The following is a 20,620-nucleotide window of genomic DNA, read 5'->3' as shown; positions in this document are numbered from 1 at the left end:
GAAGAAAACAAAGATGTCCTTTCAAAGTTACATTTCTGACATCATCAAAGTGAGACACAATTTCAGCAGAGTTGTGTTACTGCCACCTCCTTCCGTCTTTGAGCGATCCTAAGTGGCTTGTATTTCCAGTCTTTTCATGCACTGCTATCAGATGCAACCACAGTGAAGCCATGGCTGCCCACTCTGTCTAAATCTGTCATTGTGTAGACTATGCTTTCAATTAGCTGTACTTCATTTGGAGATAACACCCTTAGATCCCATTCCACTTGCTTTCCGTTTCCTCTTCCAAAGTTCTTCCTGCATTATTGACCAGTCTACTAAAAAGTCTCACCGTTTCTGGAGTTTCTGCATTTTCTGCATTTGTAGTCTTATATATACACTCGGAATTTCAAAAGGGTTGAAATCCAGCTGAAAACACTTCATTTCCAGGCTTTCTGGTTAGAAAAATAAACCATTAAACCATTAGCCATTGTGGTGGTTAATGATACAGTCACACTAATACGGACTGTTTAAAAATAAGTAACTTACTGGTCTGCATGTGCAAACACATGAGAACTGAAATGTCTGTCTCTCTGTGTTGGCTCTACCATGTACTGGCAGACTGTCTGGGATTTAAGTCTGACCAGGTAGAAAGGAAGACTTTTGAAAACTCTCTGAGACTTTATTGGACAGCTACTCCTTTGACATTGCTATGGTTTTCTCTGGTAATGGACAATACTCAAAGTAAAAGTCGATTATTTGCTTTCACATTTACCAATCAAAGATTTCTAAGCATAGACTGCATTAACATTATTTGTTTTTCCGTAAATGTTTTTAACTTTTAGGAGTCAGCCCAAAGATCTCATTTAAATCTTGTTCAGCCAGGATATAATTAAAATGATGGGTAATACTCTGTCTCACAGTGACAAACATCAGAGCGGCCACCAGGCTACATGTTAATATGATAACGTAATAATATCGTAGAGGACTGACCCTGGATGCATTGCAGTGAGCCGTCCTCTGCCCGGATAGTAAACGTCTCCCCCGGGTTCACCTGCACCAGGATTACCTGCACAAACACATAAAAAAAACAACAACAAAAAAAGAATCGATCAAACTTTGTGACAAAAATATCTATAATTTAAGGGGAAAAACATGTATTAAACATTTTTCTTTAGCAATCACAGAACAGGACAGATACTCAGCTAGGCAGAGCTTGCAGCAGTGACATAACACAATAACCATCGGCTCTCATAGTTCGGCAGAGAGTTCACACATATGAATGAGGTGTTAGAAAAGCTAATGGTGACACTATTGCTGCCATCTCACAGACTCTTATTTAAGAAAAGCCTTCATCTTTTAACCACTCTTACAAGAATAAAACAAGTATGCACAAATACATCTAACAGACAGATGGACGCACACACAGACAGGTGAGCGCACACAAATGAATTCAAAACACATGACATCGTTTCGATTTCTCAGCGCTTCTACCTAATGTGCCTGAGGGGAGAACGCATGCACCTTACCGTCATATTTTCCGCATACAGATTGTTCAGAGTGTACACGTGGCTGTACACATGAAACAGGTGCCCCTCCATTGCACACAAACACACACACACACACACATACACGTATTCAGGCACACACGCATGCACACACAGGCACAGCCCTGTCTATGCTCTACAGGTGTGCTGCTGTAAAATCCTCATATCCTACGTTCCTTCTGTAGTGACTGCATCTTCTCCCATCTCAGCGCTAACCTGCTCCTCTCCCTCAGTCACACACACTCACACACTTCCTGCTCTGTCTGCTGCAGCGGCTGCTGTTGCTATGGGAACCCCCAGCACAGGGTGACCCATGTTTCCCAAGGATTGAGAAAACCCCTGCATTAGACCATGTAGGTGTGTATGTGTGTGTGTGTCTGTGTACTGTTATACCATCACATGTCAAGATCACTCAATGCGCAAAATAATCATGTAGCACATTTGTTTTGATATTATGACTGATTAATGAGACTATAATGACTCAGTCAGTAGTGACTAAGTCAAAGTGACCCAATTCTTCTACCTTTAGTTAGGATTATAGAAAACAAGCATATTTTTTAAGATTAAAACCAGAAAAGGCTTCTAAGTGTAACCACTTGTGATTTATGATTTAAAAGCTCCTTTTAAAAGGCATCAATTACAAATTACAAAAGTGCAAGAGCAGGGCTCTTTATTAAACACGGGAAGTTAAATTAGCAAACCCATACTGACATTATTCAACATTTTACATAAAAAGTGGCATATTGAAAACATTTCACTCAATGTTTCTATGGGCACTTTTGGACCACAGGATATCATTCACAGTTCTAGGTTTTAGGGTCTATTTTCACTTCCATAGACTTTCTCTGCAAAAGAGTAACTGAAACAGGATTACAACTAGTGCAATTACATCACCTTATAGTTTTGAATGCAAATGGCACTCTTTGGTGTGAAAGTGGTAGTGTGATGTTGTTGAGCTATATCATTAACTGCATGGGTTACCATCTTTGCTCTCATGTTCCTTAAGGTCTGAAGTGATTCTGAGCTGTTGTGAATATGTTCATTAAGATCTTGTACAGTACACTGGTTTCACACCAACATGGTTGTCACTAAAGCTTTTATGTTTTGAACTGTCTTCGGTCCACTTTTAGTGTTTCTTTCTCTCTTTAGATATTTATCTGGAAAGGCACCTATAACAAGTACAGCGGAGAAGCTTTGCACCATTTCCTCACTACTATCACTGCCATAGGTTAACAAGAAAATTCCTCAGAAATATTGAAGGGAAGCGTGTCCTTCCCTTTTACTCACTAGTCTCTGACCCATAATTCTGATGCACTGATCATAAACTAAAGAAGTAGACAGCCTAAACACAAATACATTTGTGTTTAGGCTTTCAGGTTTAAACAGACCCCTTCCACTATGGCTTACAAGTCTCATGCACAACAGTGGCCAGATATGGAAATGGATATGAATGTCTGACTATTGCAAATGTTTTGGACAGTGCTTTACAGATAATAACTAAAATAAATGTCTTTAATCAGATTGCAGATGGATTTCATAGCTTAAGCAATAATAGTCAATAATAAATTAGCGTGCCTAAGTCCATTATGTGGTTACAAACTCTCAGAAGGACCAGCACTCCAATTGAAACTGAATAAAATGATTTATAGGCATTTCTTCGGCATGTAAAACTAACTGACCGTCCTACAACAAAGAAATGTGACCAATACTGTAGATCCCAATAATATAGCTAATAGAAGGTTGTAACTGGAGCCTCTCATTGACTACATTGATGCACATTATTATTCAGCTACTTCAGGTTTCTATATATTTAAATACTATTACAGTAGGACAATTAAAAGTATTTTGATATTTGTTTTAATCACAATAGATAATTAGATAGTAACTAATTTTTCTAAAATATAACTAAGAATTTGAACACACTGTTGGATTTGATGTGATGAGAGAGCCTCCATAGTGAATTTTGTTTTTACAGACATATTATGACAGAACGCTCTTATACAAAAACAGGCATGTATGTATACATGATCTCGTTGCATGTACCAAAGCCACTGACTGATAAACACAATCATAAACAGGTGAAGGTAGGTGGATAAAGAAACAAGGAAGCTGAAACTGAAGCAAGCCGACAAACACGTAAGTATGTATTCAGACTCAACACAGACACTTGCGTGCCCACACAGAAACGAATACACACACGTACACGCAGACAGACCAAGAAACAAACAAATAGACACACACACGCAGAGTCAAATCTATATAATCATCGGTCTAGATCACTGATTCCATACTGGGAACCAAGTTTTAAACTGCAGGGTGTTAGAATAAAAAGAGAGCCCTAACTGCTGTGTGCCGCAGCCAAAACCCCCCCATAACTGTTATGTGTTGCAGCCAAAACACTCCCACGATGCTTCCTCTGGACTGTGAGGGAACAGGCTGGGGATGGTGCATAAACATCATCATCCTTCATATACCAAAAACACACAGTGTGGGGGAAAAAAAGAAAAAAAAAGTGTGTGTGTGACAACAAGATTAGACCGAGGTGAATTAACTGTGATGCTTTTCATTACGCCGATCGCTTCCTTTTGCCTGTGCAAAGCCCGGGTGCGGTTTTGTACTCTGAAGGTGATCCAGTTGGCTCTACAGCACCTGATAAGATCGGTCTGTCACAGAGAAGCAGATGTCCGTGTGCAAACTATTGCAAGTTTGCACACGTAAAGGTTTGAAATCTATCAATAAAGCCATTCAGTGTTTTAAATATTGCCTTTAAAGCTGCGCCAAAGGAATAAGTAATGCATTTGAATATACCTGTATGTATTTAGTAGTTTATCTTCTGTGACACACGAGGGCTTTTCTCTAGCAATTTTTATGGCAACAATCCGTGTGGTAGGTGCTCAACTGACAACAGAGAAGTGTGCGCTGTACTGTTTGATGTACAGGAAATGCACATTGCAGACATGCGTGTGCGTTTGTTCGTGTCGAGTATTTACCTGCTGTGTCGCATCGCCGTTAACCATGTGAGGCATGAGAGGGACCTCCCCGTTCAGGAGGGGGGGCGGAGCCAAGTCCAGCGGAATCTGGTCTGTCATCATCATTGTGACGTACATTCATGGAGAAATTGACTGAACTGCCCTACCTGGGAAAGTACAGAAATAAGAAATACATTAGTTACGAGCATTCATTCATTTAAAAGTCTGAAACTTCCTTGTGCTGAATGATTTCCTTTGAAGCTACTGTTGGCTATATTTCAAACACATTTCTTGTCTGACCAGATTTTTAGTTTCAGACCATCAAACCTACTTTTTGGAAGGAATTGTTGGACATTTTTGGGAAATATGCTTATGTCCATCTTGGCAAAATGTCTTTCCTTTTTATATTGACCTGGACCAAGAGGACAGCTAGCCTGACTTAGCCACAATGACTGGGAGCGGGTTGAAGCAGCTAGATAGGCTCCATTTTAATGTAACACAATCCACCGACAAAGCTCCCCAAGTCACAAATTAAGTCTAGTTTGTTTAATTTTCACATAAACTGAGTTATAAAAAAAGGCTTTGAGTTTTTTATGTTAAAGTAAACTTATGAGCTGCTGGATGTAGCTTCATTCTGAATGGGCAGACACTAAAAAGACATTGACTTTCTACTAAACTCTCGGTAACAAATATTTAACCATTTTGCAATTAAAATTAAATCTAGACTGTGCCCCACCTGTATTTTGCCAGCCTCCCAGTGTGTTTGCATTAGTGTTTACTGTGCAGATTCCTGATTAACAAAGCAATTTTCCACTTCATGTGAGCGTGAAAACCTTCTTGAGGCACTTTTATTAAATTTGTCTGCTTTGTTTAACTGTAGCCAAAACAGTTTTCATTCCTATGTGGATAAGATCTTGGATTTTTTTTTTAAGTGTTATATTTCTAATAACAGAGGTAGAGGTGAAAAATGATACAACGACATATACTCAAAAGAATAAAACTAGAATGAGCTACAGCAAAGAATTTAAAAAGTTTGCAGACAAACGCAGAGATAAAGCAAGATTGATTTTAGCAAGTATAACAAAAAAATACAGTTTTGCATAAGAGAAAACACATAGAAAAGGGGCATTATTCCACTGTTTCAGCTCACAATGAATTTGCACAGGCATATCAGCTTTCATAAAATACAACAAGTCATATCATGTCAATATAAAGGTAAAAGATTAAAGAGGCAAAGGAAATGGAGATTAGAGTGAGAGACTAATTCAAAGCTCTTCCCACCAGCAATAGTCTGGTAAAATAGAGGAGAGATTATATCCTGTTTGGAGGATTAATTTTTATGAAAGAAACACTAAATGAATATGGTCTGGCTCTTATAGGTGAATAAGGATAACTGCACCTGCTCGTAGCTTTGAAAATATAACACAGAAGACGAGCATTACATGTAAACATGCAAAGAGGCTGCAGGAATGGGAAGTCTTTTCAGGTCTTCTGAGGTCAGCTGTGCTGGCACTCTTTGCAGAGTAACTGGGAGCTAAATCTGGAGATGGTTTCTTTGCTTGCATAATAAAGCGGTAGCAGTAAAACCAAAAAGCATAACTATGAAAAAAATAAAAACAACAACCAGTGCCATTCATCTTAAGTGGAAAATAACATGGCATCACCTAAATGGCTACAGGGGGAGAATTTAAAGGAAGCCAAGCGACATGTGTCAGCCGCGCACGTGGTCTTCATTAGGGCTGAAAACCAAGTGGCAAACCCTAACCTTAACAGTCAAAATGTATGTACTTCTACGTACACACAGCGAAAACCACGTAGATAAACACACAAGTGTACCACTGAGGTACAGTTACATCACCCATGTAACTCATGCAGATGGGGGAAATATATACACACCCACGCATATACAAAAGGTAAATCCAGGAACCCCGGCCAAAATATTCTGCAAGAGCAACCGAAGCTCACACATAAACACATACATAAGCACACACATACAGACGTGCACAGGTTCATTGCCAGAGGTGGATTTCTCAGTGACGTACAGGTTTAAATTTAAGGCTGCTGAGTGAAATCGCAGCTAAGGAGCTACTGACTAATGGCTCTAAGCTGCTATTAGCACACATATGATACACATACAGGATCAAATACTTTAAGTGAAGGAAACTTATGAGATATCCATTGCACTCACTCACAAGCTCGCTAAAAGGACTGTAGAGAAAACAGCTGCATGTTAGTGTGCGACTTCTCTTTCAGCTGGTCGTCTTCTAGCACAGACAAGGTCACAAGAAGGGTTAGTGGATCATACAGCTGTGGCTCATACTGTCGCATCATTAAAAACACACTCACACCACTCTTTGAACACAGTTTTAACAGTTTTCAATCTTTCTCTTCCTATTATTCTTTTTTTTTTTCTTTGTCTGCCTTTAACTGTCTTTCTGACTCCATCTGAGCCCCGTTCCCAGCTCAGCCTGGCCATCCTGCGTTGAAAACACACACACACACACACACACACACACACACACACACACACACACACACACACACACACACACACACACACACACACACACACACACAGAGTTTTGTCCAGGACACATCACAGACAGATGGCAACACCACTGTCGGCTCTGCCAGGAAAAAGAAGAGCGAGACACAGAAGCTAGCAGAGAGGAAGAGAGGGGATAAGCAACTGTAAGATCAGCACAGATAATAAATAGAGAGCAAACTAGGTGAAGTACATTCCAGTACATGACCTTGTGTTCCTAAAACAAACTCAAAGTTCCCAAGGAAATTCATCGCATGCAGAAATGAGATTCTAATGTGCATTATGTGAACGATGCAAATAGAAACCTGGCGTTGGGTATCACTTGCAGGAAGTGTTTTCTGCATAATAGTAGAATTTTCAGCTGGAAAATCCACATTGTTTTAAAAAAAAAAAAAAAAAAAATACAAACACAAAGAGTGTTTGAGAACTTTTTAAAAAAAATCTTCCTGAGATTAAGATGAGAAGGTGAATACCAATTTCACGTTTCTGTCTCGATCTGGGGCCATAAGACTTATTAGCTTAGCATAAAAAACCGAAAGAAGGTGGAAACACAGAAACCAAATGTAACAAAAATTGACTAACAAAATTCAAAACTGACATATTTATTCCTTATAGACTGTAAAACTAAAAAAAAAAAGATCTTGTTATGGTTTATGATCAGCAATAACAGGATCCCTACATTAGTCCATGTGAGGGTCATTTTTTAGACACCTTTGGAGGTAGAAATACGATATCAAAGGTATTAAATTCCTCCTCTTGTTGAAAAAGATGCCGTTAGTTTATTTTCCAAAATGTCAAATTATTACCTTTCGTTCACAGAGCAGCCTGGAAACAAATACAATGGTGTTTTATCCAGCTTACAGATGTCTTATATCATTTCTTGGCATTGACGTTCTCCAAATTTAAACACAACCTTTTTGCTGCAATTTGGAGGAAGTGATGTGTAAAATTACATAGTGTAGAAGCAACTTTATGAAAAAAATAAAAAACTCAAAACTATTTCCACTGTGATGCAGGCTTCATTGTTGATTCTGTAAAAATCGCCTCAGACACACAAGAGAGGGAATACGCACTTTGTTTTGCAACTGTTGCATGTTGTCGAACAAATCCCATGTACATATTTGGAAATCTAATGCAATGATGAATGAATAATACCCTTTGTTATACAGTGGAATCATTACCAGGCGCATTTAGCTGCTGACAGCTTCAGACATCACTGTGCTCACACTCATGCACAGTTATACAAACACAGTCGGTGGTTTCTGTTCCCCAAAGGAATGCAGGAGGAATAAGGTGTTGATTCCCAGCGGGGATAAAATGTTAAATTGAAAAATTCCATCTTGAATCCAGAAAACAATCAACCACTTGTCCGTGTGTATGCGTGTTTGTGTGTATGTATGTGTGCGCGTGTGTCAGTATGGCAGAAAGCCTTGTGTAAGCATGGAAACTGCCTCTCCAACATAAAGATGCATAGAGTAAAACATACTCTGAGCTGAGATATATACACACTCACACAGTAAAACCCCAGATATTCAGGGGCAGCACTGACCTCATAACTTCAGTCGTTACTCATACAGTCATTCATCATTCACACACACGCCCAATGACTCCAGTTTGTCCATCCTGATGAAGCATAATGGATATTCACAACCACCTAACAGACTGTCTGATTTACTTCCAGTCGTCTGCTTCACACCTCATTCTCCCTACCATCACTTACACAGCCAAGGAAATATAAACACACATACACACACATTTGTGTAACAGACGCAGGTAAAATCTCCAGAGCCTGGCATTAAATCTTGTCTTGAAAACAGCTACTGAAGTCATCACATTAAGCAAAAAATAAACCCCATTCAAAGAGTCCAACGGAGAACTTTTCCTGTCAGCAGAAAGTAGACCACCAACTTCCACTTCTCTTTTTCCTTCTATGAATGAATTGCCTATAAACAAGAATTTAAAAAGACATGATGAAACTGATCAGCTCTACTTCTCCATCTTCCCGAACCGCATTTGTTTATGATGCAAAGAAAATAAAGCAGCGGGACTAAAAGGGGTTTCTCCAGGAAAGTAAAAGAAGCCACAGGACCTACATTCACTTCCTGACTGTAAATATCTACTACTTCTGCTGCACAAACTGACACTTTTATTCCTCCAGCTGGGGGAAGAGAATCAATGTCATCCTTGTCCCGGTAGTCATCTTGCACAGCAACGCTAAATCAGTGTGCCTGACTCATCAGCTGTTAATGAAACTTACCAGACACATCCCCAGCCTTATATAGTAAAAGAGGTTAATGTTGTAAAAACCTTTAGTCTTAATAAAAGTTGAGCTTTGTGTAACCAAAGAAATGAATATTTTGACTAACTGTAAGTAAATTTGCACATTACCTTGAGCAAAACAACCTTGCTCTATACTCTTTTACACACTAAGATATAATCAGTTGGAAGTTCCGGCTTGTTATCTTTTTATTTGCCTTCAACTCAGTTCTGTCCCAAACATCCAGATTAATTTATCAAAAGTATAATCAGAAATTTGGCATTGGCCTCAATGTAAGTCACAGCATACTGATAGATGTAATGCACTACAAATGGGTTTCTTCTAAAATTAACTAAAGGTTCAGCTTTTAGTCAGTCTTTTTAAAAGCACATGACGCGCAGTGACACATGACTGACACCACAAGTCTTTTTTAGACGTGAATGACAAAAAGAGATAAGTAGTGATTTCAGATGCAATCCCACAGTTCCCCAAACTACGATCATCATGGGACAGGCAGTGGAGGAGAAGGCAATCTACAAGTCAAGACACTTGGGCAGGAAGCAGGTTGACTTTTAAGAGACGTTTCGCATGAACAGTTACAACATGGCCAGAAAGAGATTTTCTATCATTCTTACGACTGATCACAGTTTGTGCTGGTTACAAAACTTGTTACACCCCTACTTATTTTTAGATTATCTCAGTTTAAACAATCATGGCCCAACAGCTATGATAAGAACACTAAAAGTAACCAGCATTTGTGCTGACCTGGATAACGGTTTGTCACACAGACTAGTTTTGCACAGTATTCCCCAAAAGAAAGAAAAATGGAATCTCAGCACTATTATCCAGAACAACTCTTTCAGGGTCTCAGACAGTTCAAGCTGATTCAGGATTTTGGTGTTTTGATTATTTGTGCAAAAAGTGTCCTCCAGCCAAAGTAGCAGTTCTCACCAAACTGCAAAATACTGAGCAGGAATCTGAACTATGAAACTGTCTGACACACTTATCAAAAATACCAAATAACGAGAAAATGTACTGAACTGTCTGGGGTTTCTTTTTTTTTTTTTGAGATTTTGTTTTGTAATAATAGTAATAAGTATGTTATTTATTTAAAATAGGGTCTTACAATATTCAACAGTACATTTATCATGTTCTAGTTTTGACAGAAAATAATATTTAAACCAAAATTCACCTTTTATATTCACATCTCATTTATATTGTGGTATATCTCAATATCAACCGATATTGAAAAAAATAATGTGTTAGGCTTTTTTTCTCTCCATATCACCCTGCCCTACTATTGCGCACTTCATTCTTTAAGTCCTCCTTGTGTGTAGAGGCAAAACAAACATAAACCAGGTTTTACAAATTTCAACTGATTTTCATGTTGCTGAAGTTTAAAAACCTCATCAAATCTTTTTTGATTTTTCTTCCTCGTGACAAAGGTGTTAAAATGTGGCGTGCATATTGACTGTACATTCACAACAACAGTTCCGTTAACAACCAATGTCAGGTTTGTCCTTGCTGTGTGTGTCTAAATATATAAATAGACATCATGTGACCTAACTTTCTAAACATCAGCTGCTGCCTCACTTCTGTGTTTCTATTAGGGATGGGAATTTTATTTAAGGTGGAGAGGACAACAAAAAAAAAAAAAAAAGTTGAACATGAAATATCGAGAGGAAGAACTGAAACTTAGCTGTGCTTGTTACATTTGGAAATGTTACATTTGCAGAAAGGTATCAGTGATGACCCAGAAATCAACCTGTGACAATAGTTTCATAGGTGGGTGTAATACGTGAGCTCTAAACGTCTTGTATATGCTTTTTTCACAAGTTTCCTATATAAACAAAACATAGATTGTGCTATTCATTTGCTTAGTACAGCACAAGCATATCTACATCTAGATGTGTATGTAAATGTGATAATGAAGAGTAGATAAGAAAGAAAAAGAGACGCACAGACCTGGTATCTTATTTCTCATGCTGGGTGTGTTAAACTGAGGAATGCACTCAGGTGTCAGTACTTAGAAACTAAATGAATGAGTGTTCACCGCAGTGCACACACAGGATCACACATGCACACAAAACAGCCACCACAACTGGGATTGGTCCAAGCCTTTTAAAACCAATCTTATCAGTTGAATCTGTGCTGGTTTTTAATACACACACACAGATGCATTGATACAAGTTTGTGCGTTTGGGCAAGGGGGGGGGAGACTTCTACATATGGTGGGAAACTGCCACAAACACCACTCCCATTCAACCCCAGCTCATTTTACAAAAGGTATTCAGTCTAGGAGAAACCTGCTCTCTCTCTCTTTCACCCTCTTTCTAATACACACACACACACACACACACACACACAGTGAAGGGGGGTGCAGGGAAGGAGAGAAGCAGAGGGCAGAAAGAAAGAAAATGTGGAGAGGACGGCAAAAAGGAATGCTGTGATTGTGCTTACACACACAAACACACACACAGGAACACACACTTGGGAAGGACAGAGAGGGGATTTATAAAAGATGAAACCTCTTTTGGGTCCCACATTGGCCGACAGCTTGCTGCACATATGCAGACAGTGTGCTTATGTGAGGGAGGGAGCAGCAGACAAACAAAATTCAGAGTTTCAGCTTGTTCTTCAATCTGACTGCATGCATTTGGCTTGCATGTGTGCGTGTGTGTGTGTGTGTGTGCGTGTGTGCGTGCTCTTATAGCTGAAGTCCTCTTGCCCTATAATTGCAGTAATGACATGTCATCCACGCAGAAGAACTCTGAACGGGTGGATTGGAATGCAATGGACACATACAAGCGCACACACGTGCTGCACTTCATACCGTGTATGAACAAGCTCCTCTCCAAACTACCTAAACTTAAACCTTTAGGGCACCCTTTTTCCTTCAGAACAGATGAGATCCGGCACCTAGAGAAACCACATCTAATGGCAAGCTAAACCAGCCAGATGCTGCATTTCACTTTTAACGAGTCTCTTTTAAAACCCTAAATCAGGCAAAATTTACCTCAATGCCACAACATACGTAGACATTGCTATAAACAGTGTTGGCTTTAGAAATCATGACAAATAACAACGTTTTAGGTGAAAAAATGTGTCTGCTACACAACGCAACCCAATGAAAGTAGAGAGAAAGTAGCCATTTCCAAAATGTGTGCATTTAGCAGCTGTCTTCCTCAACTACAAGAAATAAAATAAAACTAGGACTAACTGTAGAGAAGAACTTGAATTTTAATGCTGACCTGAAAGCTTTCTTCAGCTTCACCAGTACAGGCTTTTACTGTCTCTACTGCAACACTTTTTCTTTGCAATTTCTGCAATTTTTCTTGCCACATCCCCAAAAGGATGTGCATTTAAGCAGTCCTAGAGAATACCAAAAAAGTGTCCAAGGTTATACTGCGGTCACTGGCTTCAGATTGCTCATAACAAGAGGCAGATGAGAAACTATTAACAGTTTGCAGTTATTCATGTGAAATGCAGGAATGCTGCTCCTCTTAATGTCAGTGTCTGAGGAAATCTTGGACTTTATTACTATGTTGCATAAAAACATCACATGCTTGTCACCGTTTCAAACCTTGAATAAAATCATTCTTTCTCTTTCATTTTCTGTCTGCCTGTATTTATTTCTGTTTCCTCTGAATGCCAGGCATACTGCAGATCACCGTGCAGCCAGAGTGTAGGCAAGTCAAGACTTGGAGCCTGGTAAATGATGGCCTCAGCACTTCTTTCCCCATTCCCTCACTCGCACTCACACTCTCTCTCTCTCTCACACACACACACACACACTGAGCATCCTGAGCGAAGCCTTTCTCTTGTGTCATCCTCTCATCCATGTACCCACATACCCAATGCACATATAAGGCCAGTAAAATAGGCAGCAAACTAATGACTCAGTGACTTTAGGTTAGTCTTCACTCTCCTCCCATGTGCCCTCATAAACTGAGGCTTTTTAACTCTTAATAAATTGCCAACTCTAACACAAGATTTTTTAAACTTTTTTCATGGTCTTATGTTACAAACCAAGCAGCCATATATGGTTCCTCAATAAAAGGGTTAATGGAAGGAGTTCTTACATGGTCACTCAAGTTGACAGTGTGCATGCTGACCAACTTCAGATAACTTGAATTGCAAGATATGTAATGTTTTTGCCTAAACTCATCTACTTCTTTTAAGAGCTAATGCACCACAAACTAAATCCTTACACCTTTAATCTGCATGTTGCCACACAGACTACTTGGGTTCCTAAGAAGTAGCTCAGCCCAGGAGTCCAGGATTTGACTCTTTTGCTAGGCGCTTCCTGGAAAGACCCCGCCTTCCTCGCATTCCACGACCCTGTCAAAATACGACCGATGTTTCCAACTGGCTGATGGGAAGCTATTAGCTCTCCTTATAGGCTGTTGCCGGAGCACTGGGCGGGGAAGTAAAAGCTGATCTCCAAGAAGCGGCAGCCCATTCCCAAGGAGAGAATTCAGTTACATAACTGTGCACATTAGCACACACAATGTCAGGAGAGCACCCTCAACACACAGTGGAACACAAAAAAGTGTCTAAGAGAAAGAGAGGTGAAGAAGCATAGGAGGTAGTGCCGAAAAAGACAGACAGGAGAGAAGCTGAGAATGACAAGAAGGGGGGAGAGGGAGGGAGGGTGTAGGTGAGGCATCATTTTTCCTTGGGAACAAAATCAAGAGGAAACGGCTATTTTACACTCAGGTCAGGAGCTGTGGGAGAGGACTTCCAGCCAGGGTGTGTGTGCGTGTGTGTTTGTGTGTCTCTGAGCAAGACAGAGAAAGGTTAATTGGTGGATGGTGGAACATCACTTGCATCAAGCCGTAAGTGGCAAAGCAGTGGAATGAAGAGAACTATGCCAAGAATAGAGCACACCGACAAACACACACACAAACAGCTGAGACAGGCCTGGAGTTTAATGAAAAAAATAGCAATTTTGGTGTTATTAAATACATATAATCTGTTGCTTGTTTACAAAGGGAGGTATTGATAGTAATCTGTTAAAGTAGAGAAGGGCAGCACAGGCGGTGTTAAAGAAGAAGGGGTGGGGGTAGTGATAAGACCAGAGAGGGGAGAGACGAGGAGACTGAATGGGGATGGGTAAAAACAAGGAGAGACGAGGGTTGAGTGTGTGGTGAGAGAAATGTGTGGAATTCTAATTGTGTTATTGCTGCAGAACAAACATTAGTCCTGCCTGTCATTCCGCAGACAGCAGGCTGTGAGAGACTGTGTGAGTGAAAGAGATGGAGAGGGAGAGAAAATTGAATGAATCCGGTAAATTAAGGGTCAAGCCAAGAGTTTCAGACAGGCTCTCCCCTTTTTCCCCGGCTATTTATGAAGGCAGAGTGTTTACAATCAGCTCTGTGTTGCTCTGGGAGTTATGTGTTTGCTGCTAGCTTTAGCACAGCACAGCCCGCTCCAGCAGATGTGTGCATCTGCCTGCAAGCCCTCCCTCTTGCAGCTGTACGGCTGTGAGTTGGCCTTGTGTGTGTGATTTTGTGTGTGTGTGTTTGTGTGCTTGGCCAGTAGGCAGTAAACCCACAGTAGAGGCCTGACAGTCCAACGCCTGCCACGTAGCACCGACGTAACTTCAGAGGAGAGAAGATCTATATCCAAAAACTCTCCTGTGTGTGAGAAAAAAGGTGTATGCGTAAGAAAGGAACTAATAAATGAAATAATGTGGGTCATTGTCTGAGAGTCGAGTATAAACAGAGGCATTGCAGATAGCCATACACAGAAAGACAAAGTGACTCTGTGATACCATTCATCCCAGTCAGATGTTTCCATCAATTACATCACCCAAGACCGCCAATCTCTCGCTCTTGTCTTCCTGCTGAGAGCTCCTTTAACTTAAAGATGTTAGTGGCCTGAAACTGAAACTAAGAATTTTGAAACCCAGTGACAAGATTTTTTTGAGAGCGCAGAAATGTAATTGGCCAGTGTTACATATGATCCATTTTCATAGCTGTATCCAAGCAGCCCTGCAGCCCTGGACTTGCTCAGGCATCCCTCGACAAATGAGAGCACAACAGTTAAATGCAAAAGTGACAGGACATTAGCTTGTACATATAGCCCATCGACTTATTAGTACAAAATAAAAGGGTGATGTTGTAATATATCACTGTGCAAATAGTGCATCTAATAAGTCTGATACACCCACCGCTATGGAGTGGGCATGAATGTATACCACCTCCTTCACGCTCCCTGCAAACCCATTCGAAGCGAATTGTTTCAAGGAAAAGTGTGGAATATTTTCCAACCTGATTATCCCAAAATTGGCCAAAGTTCATGTGCCAAATTGTCATATGATGTCAAAAACAACCAGTTTCCCACTTATACTAAAAATACGTAATTAGCAGTTTCCTTTTTGCCTCAATATAAAATAAACACAATGAAATAATATGCTGACATATATAATAATTTACCAATAACATAATTAAACCAGAGCATTTGAAAAAAGTTTTTTTTGTCCTAAATAATGACATTGAGACATTTAAAAACTGTAAACGTAGATCAGTTTAAAATACATCAGTCTCCTTGATTACAAATAATCATCATGAGCCCTGGAAAAATAAAACATATTGGCGGACGTCTTATAAGAACATTCTGTATTTTGTTGGTGTTTTTGTGTGTTACAGAGGAAGTGGCTATTCTCCCACAAGCACATGAACATGACTCACTCTTCTTCATGCCAGCGCTTCCAGATTTTTCTTCTCCATTTGTCCTTTTCTCCCCTTACTCCTCATCTCTCTTTCCCTCTATCATCCCTCCCTCTCTGCCGTCTTCCTCCCATCCCACAACAGTTAAGACTTTTCCCCATCAGATCCAAAGAAGCTGAGGATTGAGAACTCAGCTCAAGGACAGCTCACAGCAATCTCTTTCCTAACACCTTGGATCTCCAAGGCTCAGTCTGGCCACGCCGGGGAAGGCCAACCTACAGGCCAGGAGACTAAAGGCTGAATTGGTCTGACTGGTGGGCATGACAGGCGTCATACACACAGAGGCCGTCTGGGCGCTGGCTTAACATGGCTAACCTGCTAATGCCCAAGTTAAATGGAAATCAGCAGATTAAAGTCCATCTACTCCTAAAACCCAAAGATTATTAAAGGTTAAGAAATTCTTGTATGTCTTAAGTCTCAAGTCCAGGTTTTGCAAGCAAGTAATCACTAAACCTTATTGATCTTTACCTTTAGGTAAGACTGCATGCCATTTTCAGAAGTGTTTTACTTTGTCAAACAGTTCTAAACGCAAAGACTACAAGAGAAAGACAAAGTCGAAAAAGTGACAGAACAATGAAACAAAGCAAGATAGCGCTGGAGTCAATAACCGACATGCGTTTTATAAAATTATCCACATTGCAGACTTTCAGCAAAACTGATAAACACACTATTTGCATTTCATTTACATCTCAGATCGGCCAAATATTATGCTAGCATGCCATTATAGGACACTAGCTCCACATTCTCATTCATCTCTCATCCACTACCTCCTCTCATTTTTCCAGGTTATTGCCATGTAATGCAGTTGGATCCATGTAATACAGTGCTTTAGCATAAATCAGATTCTTTGCCTGCAGAGCTGGATCTTCTTCAAGTTGACAGATTAGATAGGGCTGGGTGTGTGTTGTATACAACTTTTGCGGTTGCATGCTTTTTGAGGCTCAGCTGCTGATTCGCACGAAAGAATCAGCAGCTAATGAACAGTTAAACTTTGATTTCCGTGCACCATGTACTCCCTCCCTCATCTTCTCATCTCATCCTGGGCCCTACTTTCAGCTTTAACCTATTGCAGCTCTCCCCTGCCCCTGTTCCTCCCCCTCCATTCTTACCTCCCCACACTATTGGCTCAACTTCTCAAACAACCCCTCAGCCTTCAAAAGACAGCCGCCCATTCAGAAGGTTTTGGGTTAGAATGGGGGAGGAGAGCAGCACAGACTTGTGGAAGTTTGAATGGTGGGTGGGAGGGAGGTGTGGGGGGCGGGGTATAAGTCTCTGATTCCCGCTAAATTGTCCCACATGGCTGAGCGTGCTTAGTTTAAACAAACACAGCCACTTCCTCCTCACTGCACACATCGAGCACACAGACAAGCGAGCATGTACATACACACACACGCACAATACACACCAACAGGGTGCACAGGCATGCTTAAACTCCAGTATACACAGCATGGGCACACATGAACATAATACATTGTATACCCTAGCAAGCAGCAGACAATACTCTTATTCTAAAACTCCAGCCAGAAAAGACAAAAAAAAAATTACATTAAAACCAGCACATTTGGGAATGTGTTAAAAACTGCTTTTAGAGCGCCTGTGCATATTTATACCTTATGACCAATATTACTAACTAAATATTACTTACTTGGCTACTTTGGCAATCAATTATTCAAAAGATTTTTCCATTTTATTTCAATTCATATTTCATTCATATAGCAGGAGTTCACCATAACACTTGCCTCAAGGCTAAAGCACAGCAAAAATGTATTGATTTCTCAATTTTTCTTTCCCATGTTTTTCATATTTAGTGAGTTTGGTCTGGCTGTCTGATGATGTCAATGGCAAAATACCTCAATTTAAAAAAAAAACGAGTTAGTTGTGATATTTAAACACGCTGAGTGTTTAAACATGAGTATTAACATAATTGTATTTAGACAAGTAAAAATCACTTTTTCTTCTTTTACCAAAGACCTAACTTCTCTGTCTTAAAGACCTCTTAAAGACTATGTATTTCAATGAAGTGACCTACAATCATTGTAATTAGCTCTGCATTACAAACGGCCTATGAAGAGAGGTGAAGGAGGACAACCGCAGAGTCCAGACAAAGAGCGCACATTCAATGCCAGTGGACCTGCTGCCATCCAGACCTGCACACACAGCATGTCTTAGCCACTAATGCTGATCTCCATCGAGGCTGGATGCCATGAGTCTTAATTAAGACAGCCATGCAAAGTCAAGAAGTGAATAATTCTACTCCCCAACCAACCACCACCATCCCCCTATCACACACACACACACACACACACACACACACACACACACACACACACACACACACACACACACACACACACACACACACACACACACAGAGAGAAGCCCAAACTCTCATTTGCAGATGGATGAGTGTGTAGATGCAGACAAACCACCAAGAGAGACTCGGATTTTATGGGTCAGGAAAAGCTTGCTCAGTGAGTAGTGTGTAGATGCCTGTGTGGGCGCTGAGATAGAAAAATCATTTAGTCACACCTACACGAGAAACCTGTTGTGTACTTGTGTTTATGAATGTGCATGTGTGTGAGTGTGTGAAAGAGAGAGAGGAGGGAGCGAGTGCACGCATCAGTGTTAAATCCATTAGAGGAAAACTGAATTGGGCTGAAAAATGAGAGAAGACACTTCTGGGAATCGCAAGCCAGTTGAAGGTGTACATACAATCACTTGCTCCCTACGATCAAACACACACACACTTATAACACCCCTCCCTACAGCTTGGGGTCACAGGGTCACATTCCTTCTCTTCAATCAGCCTCAGGATTTCACACACTACTTTGGGGAGGGGAGAGAGGGGATGGAGGGGAGGGGGTGCTGTGTCTGTGGATTTCAGTATGGAATATTTTATTGATTTGTGTGTGATCCTGCTTGCAGGTAAGGGGAAGAAAAGTTCAAGAAAACAGAGGTCTGAGGCCATGTGTGCACAAAGCTTAAATAATTTGAAGATACACTTTTCAATCTTTTTTTAAAAACACCCTCTTAATTACTTATAAGTTATTAAGGTAACTAGGCCAAGCAGTTAAGGATTTCTCATTGTTACAATTTACAGGTGCCATTTGTAACACATAATGAAAACTAGAGTTGTTTTCACGGATATGTCAATGGCCAATATGCTCTCCTCTGATCAGTTTCTCACTGGTCAGGCAGTAGCAGGTCTTACTGCTGCATCATCAGTAGCTTTCGAGGATTAATCTTTCACATTTGAAAGCAAGAGGAAGAGGCCTGCTATGAAAAATGGAAAGAGACATTCCCCTTCTCGTCCCCGTTCACTAAACATTTAGTCAGATCGAGCTTCAAAATAACTGGTGCCATGTCAAATAAGTTGTCACGGTTATTTTAATTTATTAAAACAAACGGTCAAAAAGTCAAGTGTGCACCTTGGAGCAGGAAATATCACAGCTCAGCATTCAACATGACAGATCGTGTTAAAAAGACAGGCTAACCTGTGGGTGTTAGCAGGCTACGTTAGCATCCGTAGCTTGAGGCTTTGAGATTCATCATTTTTACATTTCGCTGATAAATCTAATATTTTTTACTGAGCATTTATTTCCTCCTTTTGCTGAGCCCCAAACTAATGGTGAGCAACATGGCCAAAAGATCACAATGATAACATCAGTGTTTTACAAGCAGTGTGGCCATTTAAGCTTACGTCGAGCTCAGGTGTTGATGAGCGCCAGGATTTTCTTTTCCTTTAAGGAGAATAGCTGCAACTCTCAAGGTAGCCACTGTAAGTTATTAGCCTTCTGCTCGTGTTAGGCATTTTTACACATATAAATCGGCTTGAGAAAAAAAACTATAAAGAAGTTCAAAAACAGGGAATAAGGAGCCAGGAAAGTGTTATTAACTAATACTGATTTACGAGTTCAGCTTAAAATCGTTCATCGCCGTCTCTTTCCTTTTGCTGTTGTTGCACATATGCAGCTCCACTGTTCTGTCTGAAGTTTAAGGAACCGCCCGATCGAAAACTTTCTTGGCAGAAACCTTGCACACGATGACCTTTTGGGGTAAGATCACTCTCTAAGGTCACAATCTACAGTGTGCATATGGCTATTTGGATACAAAGCCTGGCATTTCTAGTCGCACAAATCCCTGCTTCATGGTTTTGCTATGATTTCATTCTGCTGACTAAACATGTTATTTCACGATGCTTTCCACTTTCCATTACTCCAACCACAATGTTTTCTTCCGTTTAAAAAATAACTTCTGACACTTCCGATATAAATAATTCATCCAATGTGTCACAACCAATCAGTTTGCTTAGTTCATGTGATAGTTTGGACGGGGCTGTTTCTTTGTTAGTTTTAATGACAGGATCCTCTAAGAAACGGATCGGAAGTCAAATTAAGATTCCTCCCCTTCACCCTTAAATCTGGCCCAAATATATCCTCCATGTGAAGTGACAACATGTGAAGCACTGCCACACACACACGCACAGTTGCATTAATCATACATACAAATAATGATGGTCACATACAGAGAGACAGGCATACTAAGAAGTCTTATATGAGTTCTAATTTTGGTTCACAACATAAAAGAAA

General features: G+C 40.2%; 1 protein-coding gene across 2 annotated transcripts in view; it reads right to left on the bottom strand.

The window, feature by feature from the left end:
- Positions 1-20,620, bottom strand: part of fndc3ba (fibronectin type III domain containing 3Ba) — an 84,815-nt gene that overhangs the window by 58,393 nt on the left and 5,802 nt on the right. For both annotated transcript variants that reach the window (XM_026152459.2, XM_080294036.1), the window contains exons 2-3: positions 4,517-4,662; positions 973-1,048 (exon numbers count right to left, since the gene is read on the bottom strand). In XM_026152459.2, the coding sequence (XP_026008244.1) occupies positions 973-1,048; positions 4,517-4,633 (193 nt within the window). In that variant the 5' untranslated portion in view covers positions 4,634-4,662. The remainder of the gene's footprint in view (positions 1-972; positions 1,049-4,516; positions 4,663-20,620) is intronic.

This window comes from Astatotilapia calliptera, chromosome 19 (genome assembly GCF_964374335.1).
Source record: "Astatotilapia calliptera chromosome 19, fAstCal68.1, whole genome shotgun sequence".
Lineage (NCBI taxonomy): Eukaryota > Metazoa > Chordata > Actinopteri > Cichliformes > Cichlidae > Astatotilapia > Astatotilapia calliptera.
The sequence above is the reverse complement of the archived record's forward strand: the minus strand, read 5'-3'. Positions and strand labels throughout refer to the sequence as shown.